The sequence below is a fragment of the Salmo trutta genome, chromosome 33, assembly GCF_901001165.1.
Source record: "Salmo trutta chromosome 33, fSalTru1.1, whole genome shotgun sequence".
Lineage (NCBI taxonomy): Eukaryota > Metazoa > Chordata > Actinopteri > Salmoniformes > Salmonidae > Salmo > Salmo trutta.
The window spans coordinates 13739104-13755400 of record NC_042989.1 but is presented as its reverse complement, the minus strand read 5'-3'; the positions used below and the strand labels follow the sequence as shown (position 1 = coordinate 13755400).

The 16297-nt window shown below is 43.4% G+C and overlaps 1 protein-coding gene across 1 annotated transcript in view; it reads left to right on the top strand.

Moving 5' to 3' along the window:
* Positions 1-16297, top strand: part of spred1 (sprouty related EVH1 domain containing 1) — a 74673-nt gene that overhangs the window by 48856 nt on the left and 9520 nt on the right. Inside the window, exons 3-4 of the mRNA XM_029729864.1 lie at positions 9710-9878; positions 13790-13833. Of these exons, the coding sequence (XP_029585724.1) occupies positions 9710-9878; positions 13790-13833 (213 nt within the window). The remainder of the gene's footprint in view (positions 1-9709; positions 9879-13789; positions 13834-16297) is intronic.

Here is a 16297-nt window from a genome sequence, read left to right as displayed (position 1 = left end):
CTCACAAACCAAATATGTTTCCTAGCCTTCTCATGTGACCACAGTCACACACCAGGTATATTACATATCCACACGCCCTCACATACAGCTGCCACGCCACGTATGCACTCTGATCAAACATAGACAAAGGTGCACACGTTGACAGTGATTTAGATGGCGGCTGTCATGGTGCAATTGGGGCTTGACTTTCTTTGAATGTTGATTTGTTTTAGGGGGTTCTTTGTATTGTTCTTGCATTGGTAAGAACATTTAATTTTACCTATTTGTTTTATTGATTAATCTCATTTACTAAATACCATCAACACAGATTACCATGTTATAGACAGCCCCCAAATAAGGGTTTCAAACATGCACATCAAACAGAATGCACAAGTTACCAAGTGTCCTCCCTCCCTTCCCTCCCTGATCCAACCCCAGGTGCGCGCGCCCCGTCTCACTCACTCGGCCCTCTTCGTTGTGCACGCTCACACACAACCTCAGACTAATGGCCACCTCTCATTTCATTTAATCTGCCTAGGGTAGCGGTCACCAACCTTTTCTGTGTCAAGATCACTTTCCCAGCAAGCCGAGATCAACCGCTCAGATTATTTCTTTTGAACAATACTTAAGAGATATGTTACATTAACCTAAAAAAAACATTTCTGTAGGAATGAGGTTTGTGCAGTAGGCCTAATACATTATCACAGGATATTGGCTGTATGCCTGGCCTGCCAATATTGTTCTTCTCAGACCAGATTATATATAAAAATCAGTTGGTGTAGCACTTGCGAGGCACTGTGGAGCATAAATGTAAATAATTAGCGTTCTTATTTTACTGTACTGATGGTACCTTCATCTGATGCCACATGGGGCTTTCAAGACAACTGGGAACTTGGGGGGGACTAGGTCTAATCATGACGTCAGTGATCTTCAGGTCTGAAAGTTGGCGCTCTAGAAAGATGACTGAGTTTCCTACGTGAAATTCCAAGTTGGATGATTGTTAAAAAAAAAAAGTGCAGTCTGATCTCGTTTTTTTTACGAGTTCCCAGTTGTCGGAGATTTCAGAGTTTCCAGTTTGTTTTGAACACTGCATTAGTCTCAACGCAGGGAGGGCGTGAGCAACAGAGTCTGTCACGGTCCCTGCACTCTACTTCCTTTCCTCCGGTGAGACTGACCAGAGAGAAGGAACACCGTCTTTCACCTAATGGCGAATCTCGAGTCGCACCGCATCTGCCTCATGCACAAATTCATGTTGTTCCTATGACCAGAGAACGTGAAATATTCTTTGATATTAAAATAGACACGACAAGCTGCTAATAATAATAACGCAGGGCTATCTACACTTGGCTACTTGTTTTATGTTTTGTAATAGTGTTGAATTAAAACTTAAAGTAACTTGTAAAAACAGCAGCTCTTTTCTGTATTCTTTGTCAGTCTCTCTGTGATCATGGTTTTAAAATTAATTCAATCTTACATGGGCTAGTATCAAACTTTGCTGTGGCCAGGTTGTGGAAGCTCTGTATGCATGGAGATTTGAGCTATCCGATTTGGCCAGCGCAGTATGCGCACTCGTTTTAGCCACAGATATCCCAGTCCGCCGGGTAGGCGGAGTTTGTATATTCAGACAAATGAAATGGTTCAAAATGGGAACACCTTTCTTACCCGGTGCGCAGGACTTCTGAATCAAATGCACCTACCGCCAACAGAGCAAGCCTTTATCGTTCGCGTTTCTACAGAAATGTTTGGTGATCGACTAGGAATGCCTTCAAGATCGACCAGTCGATTGGTGAGAACTGACCCAGGGGAAGGGCTGGAGGCCGTCCAGCACGCCTGATTAATAATGGGCTTTTGGAAGCACCCGACTTTCTGCAACACAATTGCAGTCCCTTCAGAAAGTTTTCATACCCCTTGACTTATTCCACATTATGTTGTGGTAGACTGAATTCTGAATGGATTTTTTTTTTATTTTTTTTTAATCTCTTACCCGATAATGACAGTGAAAACATGTTTAGAAATGTTGTATTGAAAAGTTAAATACAGAAATATCTCATTTACACCCCTGTATTCACACCCCTGAGTCAACACATGCTAGAATCACCTTTGGCAGTGATTCCAGCAGTGAGTTTTTCTGGGTAAGTCTCTAAGATCTTTGCACGCCTGGATTGTACAATATTTGCACATTAGTCTTTTTAAAATTCTTCAACCTCTGTCAAGTTGGTTGTTGATCATTGCTAGACAGCCATTTTCAAGTCTTGCCATAGATTTTCCAGACAATTTATGTCAAAACTGTAACTAGGCAATGTTCTTGGTACGCAACTCCAGTATATATTTGGCCTTGTGTTTTAGGTTATTGTCAGTGTTGTGTTCGAGACCACCTAAAGCGGGACCAATTCAAGACCGAGAATGGAGCAAATCAAGTCCGAGTCAAGACCAAGAGGGGGGGGGGGGGGGGCGCGAGACCAAGTCGAGACCGGGAGGGGGACAAGTGATCAGAGAAAAGTCAAGACCGAGACCAGAAAAATGCGAGTCCAATTCAAGACTATGATTGTAATTTTGTCAAATCACCACCATAATAAGAGTTAAAAGTGTCCACTAGTTCTGTGCTCATATTTCAGAACAGCAAAAAATGCAGAGAAAATAGAGCCACTCTACAAATTATTACTAACCCAAACACAGTGGGGAACCAATGGGCCTTCGACACCTTCAGAGAAGGGCTAAGAATTTATAAAATAATAATTATAATACTATAGCAATGATAATTATATTATTTTCAATTATGTTCTGAATTAATCTCTTCAGTTTTTATTGGAAAGGAAATGGTTAACACTGAAGAGGAGAAAAAAATATCAGATTTAAAGATTTTTCTTTGCTGGTGTCTGGGGAGATAAATCTAGCTAGCGAAGTCAGCCATTGGCTAGGCCATCAGAAGTTAGATAAAGGCATCTGCCATTCAACTGTATTAGGGCAACATTTTGGAGTGACAGTTGAATCAACCAATCACATTTTGACTTAATGGATGGGACCATTTTTACAAAAACGTATGGAAACTTCTGCCTTCTTGAAGGCCAACATAGTCACTGCTCCAAAGATGAGCAGTAGTCTTCCCACGGTTTAGCCAATCAGAGCTACAGTAGACCTTTTGTACAACAAGCCATTTGTGTTTACAGGCAGTTGCAACAGTGTGACTTTAGATCACTTGAAACCACAAAACACAATATATGTAAACACCACCAGAGTCCTCTTCCATTTTGGAACTTTAGAGTCCTATTGATCTAACAAGCATGAAAAGGTAGGCTCTCTCCCTCAGTTATGCAAATAAACAACAACAAGATCAACAACTAATGCTAGCCAGAGCAAGCTAAAATCTAGCAAAGGAACATTATATAAACCCTCAAACTTTTTCAGATAGTTGGCCGTCAAAATTGCACTGATAAACAATGGGGAATTGTAGCCTCCTCATTCTTCTGCAGCATGCCTGCCAATGCATGCTTGTCCCAACCAAGCGAACTGGCTAAAGTTGGCTAGCTTGCTAGCTAGCTACTTCCAGACGCAAATGAGCGTTTTACAACTAACTATATATATTATTTTTTTGTCTACGTTTACTGACACTGGTCATATTCAGCAAGTGTTGCGCGTTTGTAAATTCATCAATTGTTTTCCGCTCTGGCACACTCAGACGAGAGTGCTCTGAAATCGGAGTAGATAGCCAGAGTGAATTAGCGAACGCAGGAGATGCTACATGAATAACAGTTGGCTCTGTTTTTAGCTTGCTACATAAATAGAAACGCTAGCCTATTAGCCACGTTATGACTGACGTGTGATCATTGCCCTTGCTAGTTTGATTGTATTGGCATTCCCAGACTTAGTTATATTCTTCCGTTTTTGTCCAGAATATTGAGTCACTAAAAACAGTGCATCGCATCCCGAATGGAGGCAGCAAACAATGCCAGCTGTGATTTACAACCTGATAGCAATATGTGTTGGACTACCAAGAAATGTATTGGTGAATTATATTAATCATGAATTGAACTAGATACATCTATTCTGCCAACAATGCCTTAGTGTACGTCATGGAACTTTGAGTCAAATAGAACCCATTTTTAAAACCCTATAAAGTTGGTATTGTAGCGGAAACTGGGGATTTTATATTTTTTTACTGATATTATGATTGTCTGTTTGTTTCATATCTGCAAACTCTGAACTCTGTCAGTTCCACTTTAAACTTTACATCACTGGTTACTTTGTGTGCTAAACATGAAATGTTTTTTCCATTGGGAAGTAATAGTTGTACATTTCGATTAGGAAATGCTTAATGTTTGTGTTTTTGTATTCTTATGATTTGGACCTACTGGCTTATTATGTCAGAGTTCATGGACTGCTTATCCTTTAACATCATGCTGTGTGTGACTGCTGTCTTTCCATCAGCCCTATGCAGTGATGCCTGGAGAAGTGGGTATACTCAAATATTTCCAAAAGGTTTCCCTAACCGCCCGCCCAGGAAAGGCACCCTGTGTGAAAAATCCTATGTTTCCTATGTTTTTTAAAATTAGTTTTCCTATAGATGTTTCAGATTTTTACTCTCAAAAAAAGACAAACATTTGAAGTCCACAACAATGCTTAAACAACATAAATCTGATTGGGTGGGCCTGGCCCCCCAATGGGTGGGCCTCTGTCCATGTCTACGCATCTGATGCAAACAGCACATGATGACAACGACAACCCCTCATCACTGTCAAACGCTCTCTAAAACACTTCTGCGAGCAGGCCTTTCTAATCGACCTGGCCGGCGTATCCTGGAATGACATTGACCTTATCCCGTCAGAAGATGATGCCTGGCTATTCTTTAAAAGTGCCTTCCTCACCATCTTAAATAAGCATGCCCCATTAAAAAAAAAAAATGGAACTATAGATATAGTCCTTGGTTCACTCCAGACCTGTCTGCCCTTGACCAGCACAAAAACATCCTGTGGCGTTCTGCATTAGCATCGAATAGCCCCCGTGATATGCAACTTTTCAGGGAAGTTAGGAACAAATATACACAGGCAGTTAGGAAAGCTAAGGCTAGCTTTTTCAAACAGAAATTTGCATCCTGTAGCACTAACTCAAAAAAGTTCTGGGACACTGTAAAGTCCATGGAGAATAAGAGCACCTCCTCCCAGCTGCCCACTGCTCTGAGGCTATGAAACACTGTTACCACCGATAAATCCACTATAATTGAGAATTTCAATAAGCATTTCTCTACGGCTGGCCATGCTTTCCACCTGGTTACCCCTACCCCGGTCAACTGCCCGGCACCCTCCACAGCAACCCGCCAAAGCCCCCACCATTTCTCCTTCGCCCAAATCCAGATAGCTGATGTTCTGAAAGAGTTGCAAAATCTGGACCCCTACAAATTAGCCGGGCTAGACAATCTGGACCCTCTCTTTCTAAAATTATCTGCCGAAATTGTTGCAACCCCTATTAATAGCCTGTTCAACCTCTTTCGTATCGTCTGAGATTCCCTAAGATTGGAAAGCTGCTGCGGTCATCCTCCTCTTCAAAGGGGGAGACACTCTAGACCCAAACTGCTACAGACCTATATCTATCCTTACCTGTCTTTCTAAGGTCTTCGAAAGCCAAGTCAACAAACAGATTACCGACCATTTCGAATCCCACCGTACCTTCTCCGCTATGCAATCTGGTTTCAGAGCTGGTCATGGGTGCACCTCAGCCACGCAGAAGGTCCTAAACGACATCATAACCGCCATCAATAAGAGACATTACTGTGCAGCCGTATTCATCGACCTGGCCAAGGCTTTCGACTTGTCAATCACCACATTCTTATTGGCAGACTCGACAGCCTTGGTTTCTCAAATGATTGCCTCGCGTGGTTTACCAACTCCTTCTCTGATAGAGTTCAGTGTGTCAAATCGGAAGGCCTGTTGTCCGGACCTCTGGCAGTATCTATGGGGGTGCCACAGGGTTCAATTCTCGGGCTGACTCTCTTCTCTGTATACATCAATGATGTTGCTCTTGCTGCTGGTGATTCTCTGATCCACCTCTACGCAGACGACACCATTCTGTATACTTCTGGCCCCTCTTTGGACACTGTGTTAACTAACCTGCAGACGAGCTTCAATGCCATACAACTCTCCTTCTGTGGCCTCCAACTGCTCTTAAACGCAAGTAAAACGAAATGCATGCTATTCAATCGATCATTGCCCGCACCTGCTCGCCCGTCCAGCATCACTACTCTGGACGGCTCTGACTTAGAATACGTGGACAACTACAAATACCTAGGTGTCTGGTTAGACTGTAAACTCTCCTTCCAGACTCACATTAAGCATCTCCAATCCAAAATTAAATCTAGAATCGGCTTCCTATATCGCTACAAAGCATCTTTCACTCATGCTGCCAAACATACCCTCGTAAAACTGACCATCCTACCGATCCTCGACTTCGGTGATGTCATCTATAAAATAGCCTCAAACACTCTACTCAACAAATTGGATGCAGTCTATCACAGTGCCATCCGTTTTGTCACCAAAGCCCCATACACTGGCCCTTGCTTCATACTCGTCGCCAAACCCACTGGCTACAGGTTATCTACAAGTCTCTGCTAGGTAAAGCCCCACCTTCTCAGCTCACTGGTCACCATAGCAGCACCCACTCGTAGCATGCGCTCCAGCAGGTATATCTCACTGGTCACCCCCAAAGCCAATTCCTCATTTGGTCGTCTTTCCTTCTAGTTCTCTGCTGCCAATGACTGGAACTAACTGCAATAATCTCTGAAGTTGGAGACTCATGTATCCCTCACTAGCTTTTAAGCATCAGCTGTCAGAGCACCTGACAGATCACTGCACCTGTACATAGGCTGTTTACAGATGGACTATCTATCTACCTACATCATCCCCATACTGTATTTATTTATTTATCTTGCTCCTTTGCACCCCAGTATCCCTACTTGCACATTCATCTTCTGCACTTCTACCATTCCAGTGTTTAATTGCTATATTGCAATTACTTCGCCACAATGGCCTATTTAAATAAAGGTGAAATAAATGTAAAAAAAACAAAAAATAATTGCACATCACAAATAGCTTACTAACCAACACTTCGGACTAAACTTTTTCAGTACCTGGTTTGCAGATGATATTCCGCTGAATCTAGGCCATTTGTGCGGCACTCGTGAATATATTTCACATGCTTTGGGATTGTGTAGGCTACTTTGTGTAAGATTTCTCTCTTGTACTACATCATTAATAAGTGGTATACCTCCACTACACTACTTTGATACGCACCAGTAGGAATTAAGAAGTGAAAATACACAATACCCACTGAAAAACAAGTGAGTATACGGCCTATACCTGCGTATATACCCTCCACTACACCACTGGCCCTTTGTGTTTTACAAAAAGTGCATTCTCCTACATGAGTGTGCTGGTATTATGGTTGCTGTCCTTTCAGAATCACCAACCTGTCACATACTGAAGGTCATAGGTACGCCACTGTACTAACCTGTCACATACTGAAGGTCATAGGTACGCCACTGTACTAACCTGTCACACACTGAAGGTCATAGGTACGCCACTGTACTAACCTGTCACACACTGAAGGTCATAGGTACGCCACTGTACTAACCTGTCACACACTGAAGGTCATAGGTACGCCACTGTACTAACCTGTCACACACTGAAGGTCATAGGTACGCCACTGTACTAACCTGTCACACACTGAAGGTCATAGGTACGCCACTGTACTAACCTGTCACACACTGAAGGTCATAGGTACGCCACTGTACTAACCTGTCACACACTGAAGGTCATAGGTACGCCACTGTACTAACCTGTCACACACTGAAGGTCATAGGTACGCCACTGTACTAACCTGTCACACACTGAAGGCCAATAGGTTCACCACTGTGCAAACATGTTTACAATAGATATGAAGGCTGTTAAGAATACTTTATTAATGTTTCAAGAAAGGAGTGTATATATTTGGCCTCGCAAAGTGATTTTATGTGCTTTCTGAATGGAAGCTGATCATTTTTTTTTTTTTTTACTCCTCTGGTCTCTGGAAGAAATGACGAGTCCTCACTGTCTGAAACAGAGTACAAGTGTATCTGACACAGAGACAAGACTGAGACACGTCTCAAGTACTACAACACTGGTTATTGTCCTGCTGGAAGGTGAATTTGTCTCCCAGTGTCTGTTGGAAAGCAGACTGAACCAGGTTTTGCTCTACGATTTTGCCCCTGCTTAGCTCTATTCTGAAAGAAATTAAAAATGTAACTCCCTAGGCTTCCGGATGACAAGTATACGCATACCATGCTGCAGCCACCACTATGCTTGAAAATATGAGGAGTGGTACTCAGTGATGTATTGTGTTGGATTTGCCCCCCAAAAAACATTTTTTATTCAGGACATAAAGTACATTTCTTTCACACATTTTTGTACTTTAGTGACTTATTGTAAACAGGATGTATGTTTTATTCTGTACAGGCTTCTTTTCACTCTGTCATTTAGGTTAGTATTGTGGAGTAACTACAATGTTGATCCATCTTCAGTTTTCTCCTATCACATTAAACTCTAACTGCTTTAAAGTCAACATTGGCCTCATGGTGAAATCCCTGAGCGGTTTCTTTCCTCTCTAGCAACTGAGTTAGGAAGGACGCCTACATCTTTGTAGTGACTGGGTGTATTGATACACCATCCGAAGTGTAATTAGTAACTGCAGCATGCTCAAAGGAGTATTCAATGTCTGCTTTTTTATTTTTACCCATCTACAATAGGTGCCGCCCTTTGTGAGGCGTTGGAAAACCTCCCTGATCTTTGTGGTTGAATCTGTGTTTGAAATTCAATGCTCGACTGAGGGACCTTACAACTATCTGTATGTGTGGGATACAGAGATGAGGTAGTCATAAAAAAAAATGTTAAACAAAAATGTCAAGATTTGTGAATACTTTCTGAAGGCTCTGTAGTTTCTGTGGCTGCCTCCAAAACTTACCCCACTCTACTGCTTTATCATAATTTGTAATTAAACCCCACTATGTTATGTGTTTCACACATTTATGAGGAGGGGGGGGGAAATAGCTAAAATGATTGTATTGGACTTGTTTATATTTTTCCGAGGTTTCATATCCAGGGTTTGGGCTTTTCTTTCTCCACTCGTTTTGTTTTTCGGTGTTGTATTTGAACGAGACAATTAAACATATTAGGGTGAGGAGTAATATGGAGGATAGATGTCTGTTCCTCAAAGGCTCCCTTGGACAGGGATAAATAACGAAGTTTCCACTTAGTGATTTTACACTCATCTCAAGATGGATTTCTACTTGAAGAGATACTGCAAGATTCTGGCAATTCAGATATTTCTCTACTAACCCAGAGTCAGGTGAACTTGTGGATACTGTTTTCTTTGCCTATGTGTGCAGTGTGATGGTAGAGGTAGTTTTGTGAGCCAATGCTAATTAGCGTTAGCGCAATGACAAAGTCTACAGGTACCTACACGTACAGTAGCATAAAACCTTAGAATCTCGCAGTATCCCTTTAACCATGAATGGCTTTGCTTATTGGGTGAATAAATTCTTTTGGGGTTTTCTTCTGCTTCTGGAGAGAGCTAGACTAGATTGTGATCTGTGTGTTTCTGTATCATATTATTTTGCATTAAAGTAGTGGGACCAACGTTTTAGTATCTGGGAACTTCAAGTCACTAACGGAGATTTTCATCTCTCGCTCTGTGTCTGTTTGGTCAGGTTGTTCTGGAGTGTATTCTAAAGAAGGACCTGGTCTACAACAAGGTCAACCCCATATTCCACCATTGGAGGATCAACGACAAGAAGTTTGGCCTGACCTTCCAGAGTCCTGCCGATGCCAGGGCCTTTGATAGAGGGATCCGCAGGGCCATCGAGGACATCAACCAAGGTGGGTTAGGAAGAACCCCTGAGCTTTTGTTCACCTCAGTAAAGTACAGTTATACCTCACAGAACTCGTGCTTTTGTAGACTCCTTTCCTCTGACATTATGCATGTCTGTTTGTATGAATTTGTGTGTGTGTGTGTGCGTGAGTCTGTGTGTGCAAGCGTACATTTCTGCGTGTGATTGATTGTATGTTGGTTTATATCTGTGGCGTGTAATGGTTGACCTGTTCTCCAGGTGGTTGATGCATAGAAGTGATTAGCTCTGACAACTTCCCCTGCTCCCTGCTCACTCACCCATGATTGGCCCTCCTATCTTATCTTTGCCAGCTGTGGAGGAGATAAGGGTCCAACTTCCTGTACAGACTGGCAGCCTAGACAGTTGAGTTGGAGGATAGGGGCTCAGGGACGCATTTGTCAAAATAAGGGCAGTCTGTGTCTGGTGAAATTTGGAGTTTAGGCTTTAAGATAGGTGGAGTTTGGAATAGGCTAGGTGGAGTTTGGAATAGGCTAGGTGGAGTTTGGGCTAGTGGAGTCCCCACTTCCAGAAGTTAGGTTGAAAATACTGTATCCCTAAAAAATGGTAACATCCACTTTCTACCGACTCCGCTGAGAGTCAGGCTTGCATTGTTAGAGATGGGCTGAGGATAGGCTAGGTTACCATGGTTGTTGATGTGCTGAACCTGGGCTAGGCTAGATTAACCTGGTTGTTAATGGGCAGGAGCTGGACTAGGCTAACCTGGTTGTTGGTGGGCAGAAGCTGGGCTAGGCTAACCTGGTTACAGATGGGCTAAGGCTAGTGTAGGCCGGGCTAAGTGTTTGGAGATGGGCTGAGGTTAATACAGCAGCTTGGGGCTCTGATAAGAGTTTCCAGCAGAGGTAGTGCCAGAGGTAGCAAAGGCATCCAATTAGCAGGAGAGGCGCCAGCTCAGCAATCTGCCATCCAGCCTCCTGGCCTGTGTTACTCAAGATTAAAACCTGGCTTGGGCGCTATGGATACCTCCTCCACCTCCTGGCCCTGTAGACCTGGGGAGGAAACTGATGGGGTCTAACAACATGAAAAGGGGGCACTAGCCTATACCAAAATGTGCATGTAACTCTAGCTCAGAATGTCTTAGGTACTGATAAAACAGTAAAAGTAACAGTCAATACTAGCGTATTTGCAGAATTATCATTGCTGTAAATTAGCACACATGCCTATGCCTTTGGTCTTGTCAGGAATGGCTGTGTAATAAGAGTGCTGCCTGGCTCCCAGTGCCTGTTCTACTCTGCTCCTCTCCTCCCTGTATCCTCTGTTGTGTTCTTTCTTCCTCTGTATTCCTCCAGTGTTGTGTAATGCCTCTCCTCCACACAGGCAGGTTCCTCTGTATTCCTGTTGCATCGCTCTGCTGTCGGACTGCAGTGTGTGTGCTTCGAAGTCTGTGTGTGTGTGTGCGTTCTTAGTGTGTGTGTTCTTAGTGTGTGTTTGAGTGTGTGTGTGTCAACCTTGCAGTCCTCTGTTGCCATGGCAACGGTGGGCACATGGTTCAGGCAGCTCCATGGCCCAGCACTGGCAGAGTCGTGCTGCAGAAAGTCTCTGTCTCAATGTGCTACAGACAGACGTTTGGCCAAGCCATCAATGTAAATAAGAATTTGTTCTTCATTGACGCGCCTGGAAAAATAAAGGTTAGGAAAAAAATAACATTATCAATGAACACAGAGACCGACACAGAAAGATACACGCACACTGTTGAATGCTCCCGCAGTTTTATTCTGCAACGTTTCCACCCGACAGTCTTCTTCTCTAAACCAGAGACGGAGAGACAGACCGAGACAGACAGATGCCTGGTTTCTCCTGCTGCTTGCCTGGCTTGTTTTAAATGAGGTCTTGGTGATCCTAATTAAGTGAACTGGGAGTCTTAAAAGAGCCTCTTGATGCCGTAGGTACAAACAGTTTCCTCTTCGGCCGTCCCAGTGGAAAGGAGCTAATCTCTGTTTTCTACACTACTGCCAACATTTAACTTTGGACAAATGTTCTTTCCCCCAACATTTCAATAAAAGCTTGTTTTTAGACATGTTGTTAAGAGTTGGGTACAAGTTCAACAGTACTATTACTTACACTGAATAAATATATAAACGCAACAAGTAAAGTGTTTCATGAGCTAAAATAAAAGATCCCAGAAATGTTCCATATACACAAAAAGCTTATTTCCCTCAAATGTTGTGCACAAATTTGTTTACATCCCTGTTATTGTCCATTTATCTTTTTCCAAGATAATTCATCCACCTGAAAGGTGTGGCATATCAAGAAGCTGATTAAACAGCATGATCATTACACAGGTGTATCTTGTGCTGGGGACAATAAAAGGCCACTCTAAAATGTGCAGTTTTTTCACAACACAATGCCACAAATGTCTTAAGTTTCGAGTGACTGTGCAATTGACATACTGACTGCAGGTATGTCCACCAGAACTGTTGCCTGAGAATTGAATGTTAATTTCTCTACCATAAGCCGCCTCCAACATCACTTTAGAGAATTTGGCAGTACATCCAACTGGCATCAAAACTGCAGACCACATACAACCAAGCCAGCCCAGGACCTCCACATTTGGCTTCTTCACCTGCAGGATCTTGTGAGACCAGTCAACCTGACAGCTGATGAAACTGTGGGGCTTGCACAACCAAGTAATTTCTGCACAAACTGTCAAACTGTCTCAGGGAAGCTCATCTGCATGCTCAGTGTCCTCACCAGGGTCTTGACCTGACTGCAGTTAGGCGTTGTAACTGACTTCAGTGGACAAATTCTCACCTTCGATGGCCACTGGCACGCTGTAGAAGTGTACTCTTCACGGATGAATCCCGGTATCATCTGTACCGGGCAGATGGCAGACCATGTGTATGGCGTTGTGTGGGCGAGTGGTTTTCTGATGTCAACGTTGTGAACCAAGTGCCCATGATGGCGGTGGGGTATGGTATGGGCATGCATAAAACAATTGCATCTTATCGATGGCAATTTGAATGCACAGAGAGACAGTGACGAGATCCTAAGGCACATTGTCATGCCATTCATCCACCACCATCACCTCATGTTTCAGCATGATAATGCACGGCCCCATGTCACAAGGATCTGTACACAATTCCTGGAAGCTGAAAATGTCCCAGTTCTTCCATGGCCTGCATAGTCACCAGACATGTCACCCATTGAGCATGTTTGGGATGTTCTGGGTTGACGTGTTCGACAGCGTTCCAGTTCCCGCCAATATCCAGCAACTTTGCACAGCCATTGAAGAGGAGTGGGACAACATTCCACACGCCACAATCGACAGCCTGATCAACTCTATGTGAAGGAGATGTGTTGCGCTGCATGAGGCAAATGGTGGTCCCACCAGACACTGACTGGTTTTCTGATATACGCCCCTACCTTTTTTGAAGGGATCTGTGACCAACAGATGCATATCTGTATTCCCAGTCGTGAAATCCATAGATTATGAATGAATTTATTTCAATTGAAATTGTTGCATGTTGCAATTTATATTTTTGTTTAATGTAGTATTCTTAACATAAGTCTACTTTCTTCAGACTCGTCATGGCTTTTTATCCCCGACCCGAGTTGTACTTATATAAGCAGAGAGCAGATTTCATTAGGCCATGTGCCTTACTAACACAGAGTAGCTTTTCATTTCCCCATTTAGCTGTGATGGTGAATGTAAGTCTGGGCCTACCATACTTCCCTCAATGGCTTCCCTCTTCCCATCTATCACCAGTGGCATGCTTGTGGGGGATGTGTGACGTCTGGGCACTTGTAACATTTTAGGGACTTTTGATATAAAGGGACTTGGGGATGTATGTTATGTGAACTGTCTGTCATATCTGTGTCTGTGTAGCTACATGCTGGAATTCTTATTGAATTTCTGACTTTAATCAATCTTCTCTTTTCCAGGCTCTCCTGCATTTGGTGACTCGGACTCCCTGGATGGGTTACAGGTGAGTCCAGGGACTAGGGTCCCCGTATATTCTCAATGTCTTTATTTGGTGGCACTACGGTTTTCTGTCGCACTAACCTGACTTCTCACCAGTCTAGTTTAATTCAGTTCTGTTTCCTGTGCTTGAATCAAGGACGCAGGGCCGAGGTAAAGCTGAGCAGTGGCTCAACACGACACTCTATCCAAGTACTGCTTCAGGCCCTTTGTCTTCTCCTCTGACAGTTGTCTTTAGGATATGGGTCTGTTGTAGCAGCCAGGGTCTTGCCTTACCTTTCATTGCTGGGGAGTTGTCGAGTGTGCCCACGGCTTAGGTGTACATATCTGTCACCGGGTCAAAACTGATACCTGGGAACCAAGTTTCGTAAAAAAAAGTCAACATGGTACATTTCTCCAATTTGTCTTTGTGGGTTATCTGAAACCACTCGTATTTCCTCATCTATTGATAGATTGAACTGTGCTCAGGTGTAGTGTGTTGGTAAGTTGATAAAGGAGTTGGTTCTCTTTGTCCTCCTTAGTATGAACTTTTACAAGCTACTTGTACTGTTCGGCAGTGTATATAGCAAAGTTTTCTCAATCTCATCAACAGGGAGTGAAGGTAAAGGCCTGCACACCCAAGCTGATTTTGCTTTAGATATGGAGTGTGCTGTAGAAACACAACACTGCTCCTTGCTCAAGTTTTGCTTATGAAACACCACAAGTAGACAAACCTATCAGATTTGTGACACGAAGGGCAAATGCGTTGTATTTGTGAAAGTATTACATGGCAAACTGAACCTCTTTACTAAAGGCATTGTTTCAGATGACCTGCTAAGCTAATGATTTCGTATCCCCTGCTGCTCTTTAATTCCCAGTATCTGGGGGTTTTGTGTCCACCAGTGACCTGGTGGATGGGCTGCAATCACCTTTGAGCCCACAGTATCTGACCTGATTCACAGAGTGGAGTAGAGAAGGTCAGAGGGCGTGAGAGGAACGAGAGGATCTGTTCCTGTTCCTGTGGAGAGCAGCTTCCTCTTTAAGAAATCAGCCGTACAGGAAGTCCAATGACAGCTGTTGCCAGGCAGCAAAGGAGCCGGCGGGTGGCCGGTGGGTGGGTGGGTGGGAGGAGCAGGGGGGTTCAGTAAGTGAGCAACCGAGGGTGTCGCCATGGTAATTTGGCATCAGAGTGTTGCGGTCTGAGACCTGGGAGTGGGCTACACAGGCGAGAAACTGTGAGGCTAGTCACACTCTCACACCAAGCCACGCAGCCAAAGAGATGGAGCTAACTAACGCTCGACTCAAATGCCACCACACACTAGGCAAGTTTCCATTAACCCAGGTTTATTTGACAAAAGCAATGTAAAAAATAAAATAGTTTTGCAGTATGTGTAATGGAAACGGCAGATACAGGAGAAACGTTCGAAAGATCTACAACATTTTTATCCTTGCCGAATCATTTTGAAGGTACGCACGAGATGTCACCGCATAACTATAAAGCTCCACTCCACGTTTAATTCTGTCTACTGCTTGCAATAAAAACATTTTGTATAAAAATAAAGTTTCTTTGCAGGACAAGGATTGTCCTGACTTTCAAGAATACTTGAATTGCTTCTCCTTGCTTTTCTGGTTGGCTGGAAAGTTTCACCATCCAAGTATTTCAGCTCTACAGGAGTGCAAGTTTCACCATGACATCGACCGTGGCGGCACATTAGAATTATTAGAATATGTCAAATATTAGTAAATTATTGCATTCTATCCATGCTGGCTGTCTCGGGCTACCTGAGACGTGAAACAGATAGGTGGAAGGGCATATACAGGCTCTCAACAATTTATTAATGCGCAATTTGCCTAAATGGATAATGGAAACACTTCAACCACTACATTTTTATTTGGCACTAGTTTTGTCATTTTTTTTCCGAAAATGTTTTTTTGTAGGTGTGATGTCATGACGTCCAGCTGTTTTCATCGACACAAGATGGTTGAATGGAAACGCACCCTAGCAGGCAATTGTCACATCTATTTTCTACGCAAACTTTTTAAAAGTTGAAAATAAATCACTGGACTAGTTAATGGAAACATATCTACTGTGTGATGTTAGCCTGCACCTCTTCATAACTGTACACGTTGCAGCCATCACTATGTGCTGTGCTCCATCCCAGAATTTAACTCGGACGGCGAGAACTGTGTGTACGCAGACTAAAACGGCCATAGAAATAAGTTTGGGTTTTGTTCAGTTTCATTTCTTCGTCGAAACTCTGACATGAATTGATTTAGCTGAAAGTGACCTTGTGCTGTAGCCCAGCCAAGATCCATGAGATGAGTCACTTTGACACGGGAGGTAAGGCACTTTGACACGGGAGGTAAGGCACTTTGACACGGGAGGTAGGGCACTTTGACACGGGAGGTGGGACACTTTGACACGGGAGGTGGGGCACTTTGACACGGGAGGTGGGGCACTTTGACACGGGAGGTGGGGCACTTTGACACGG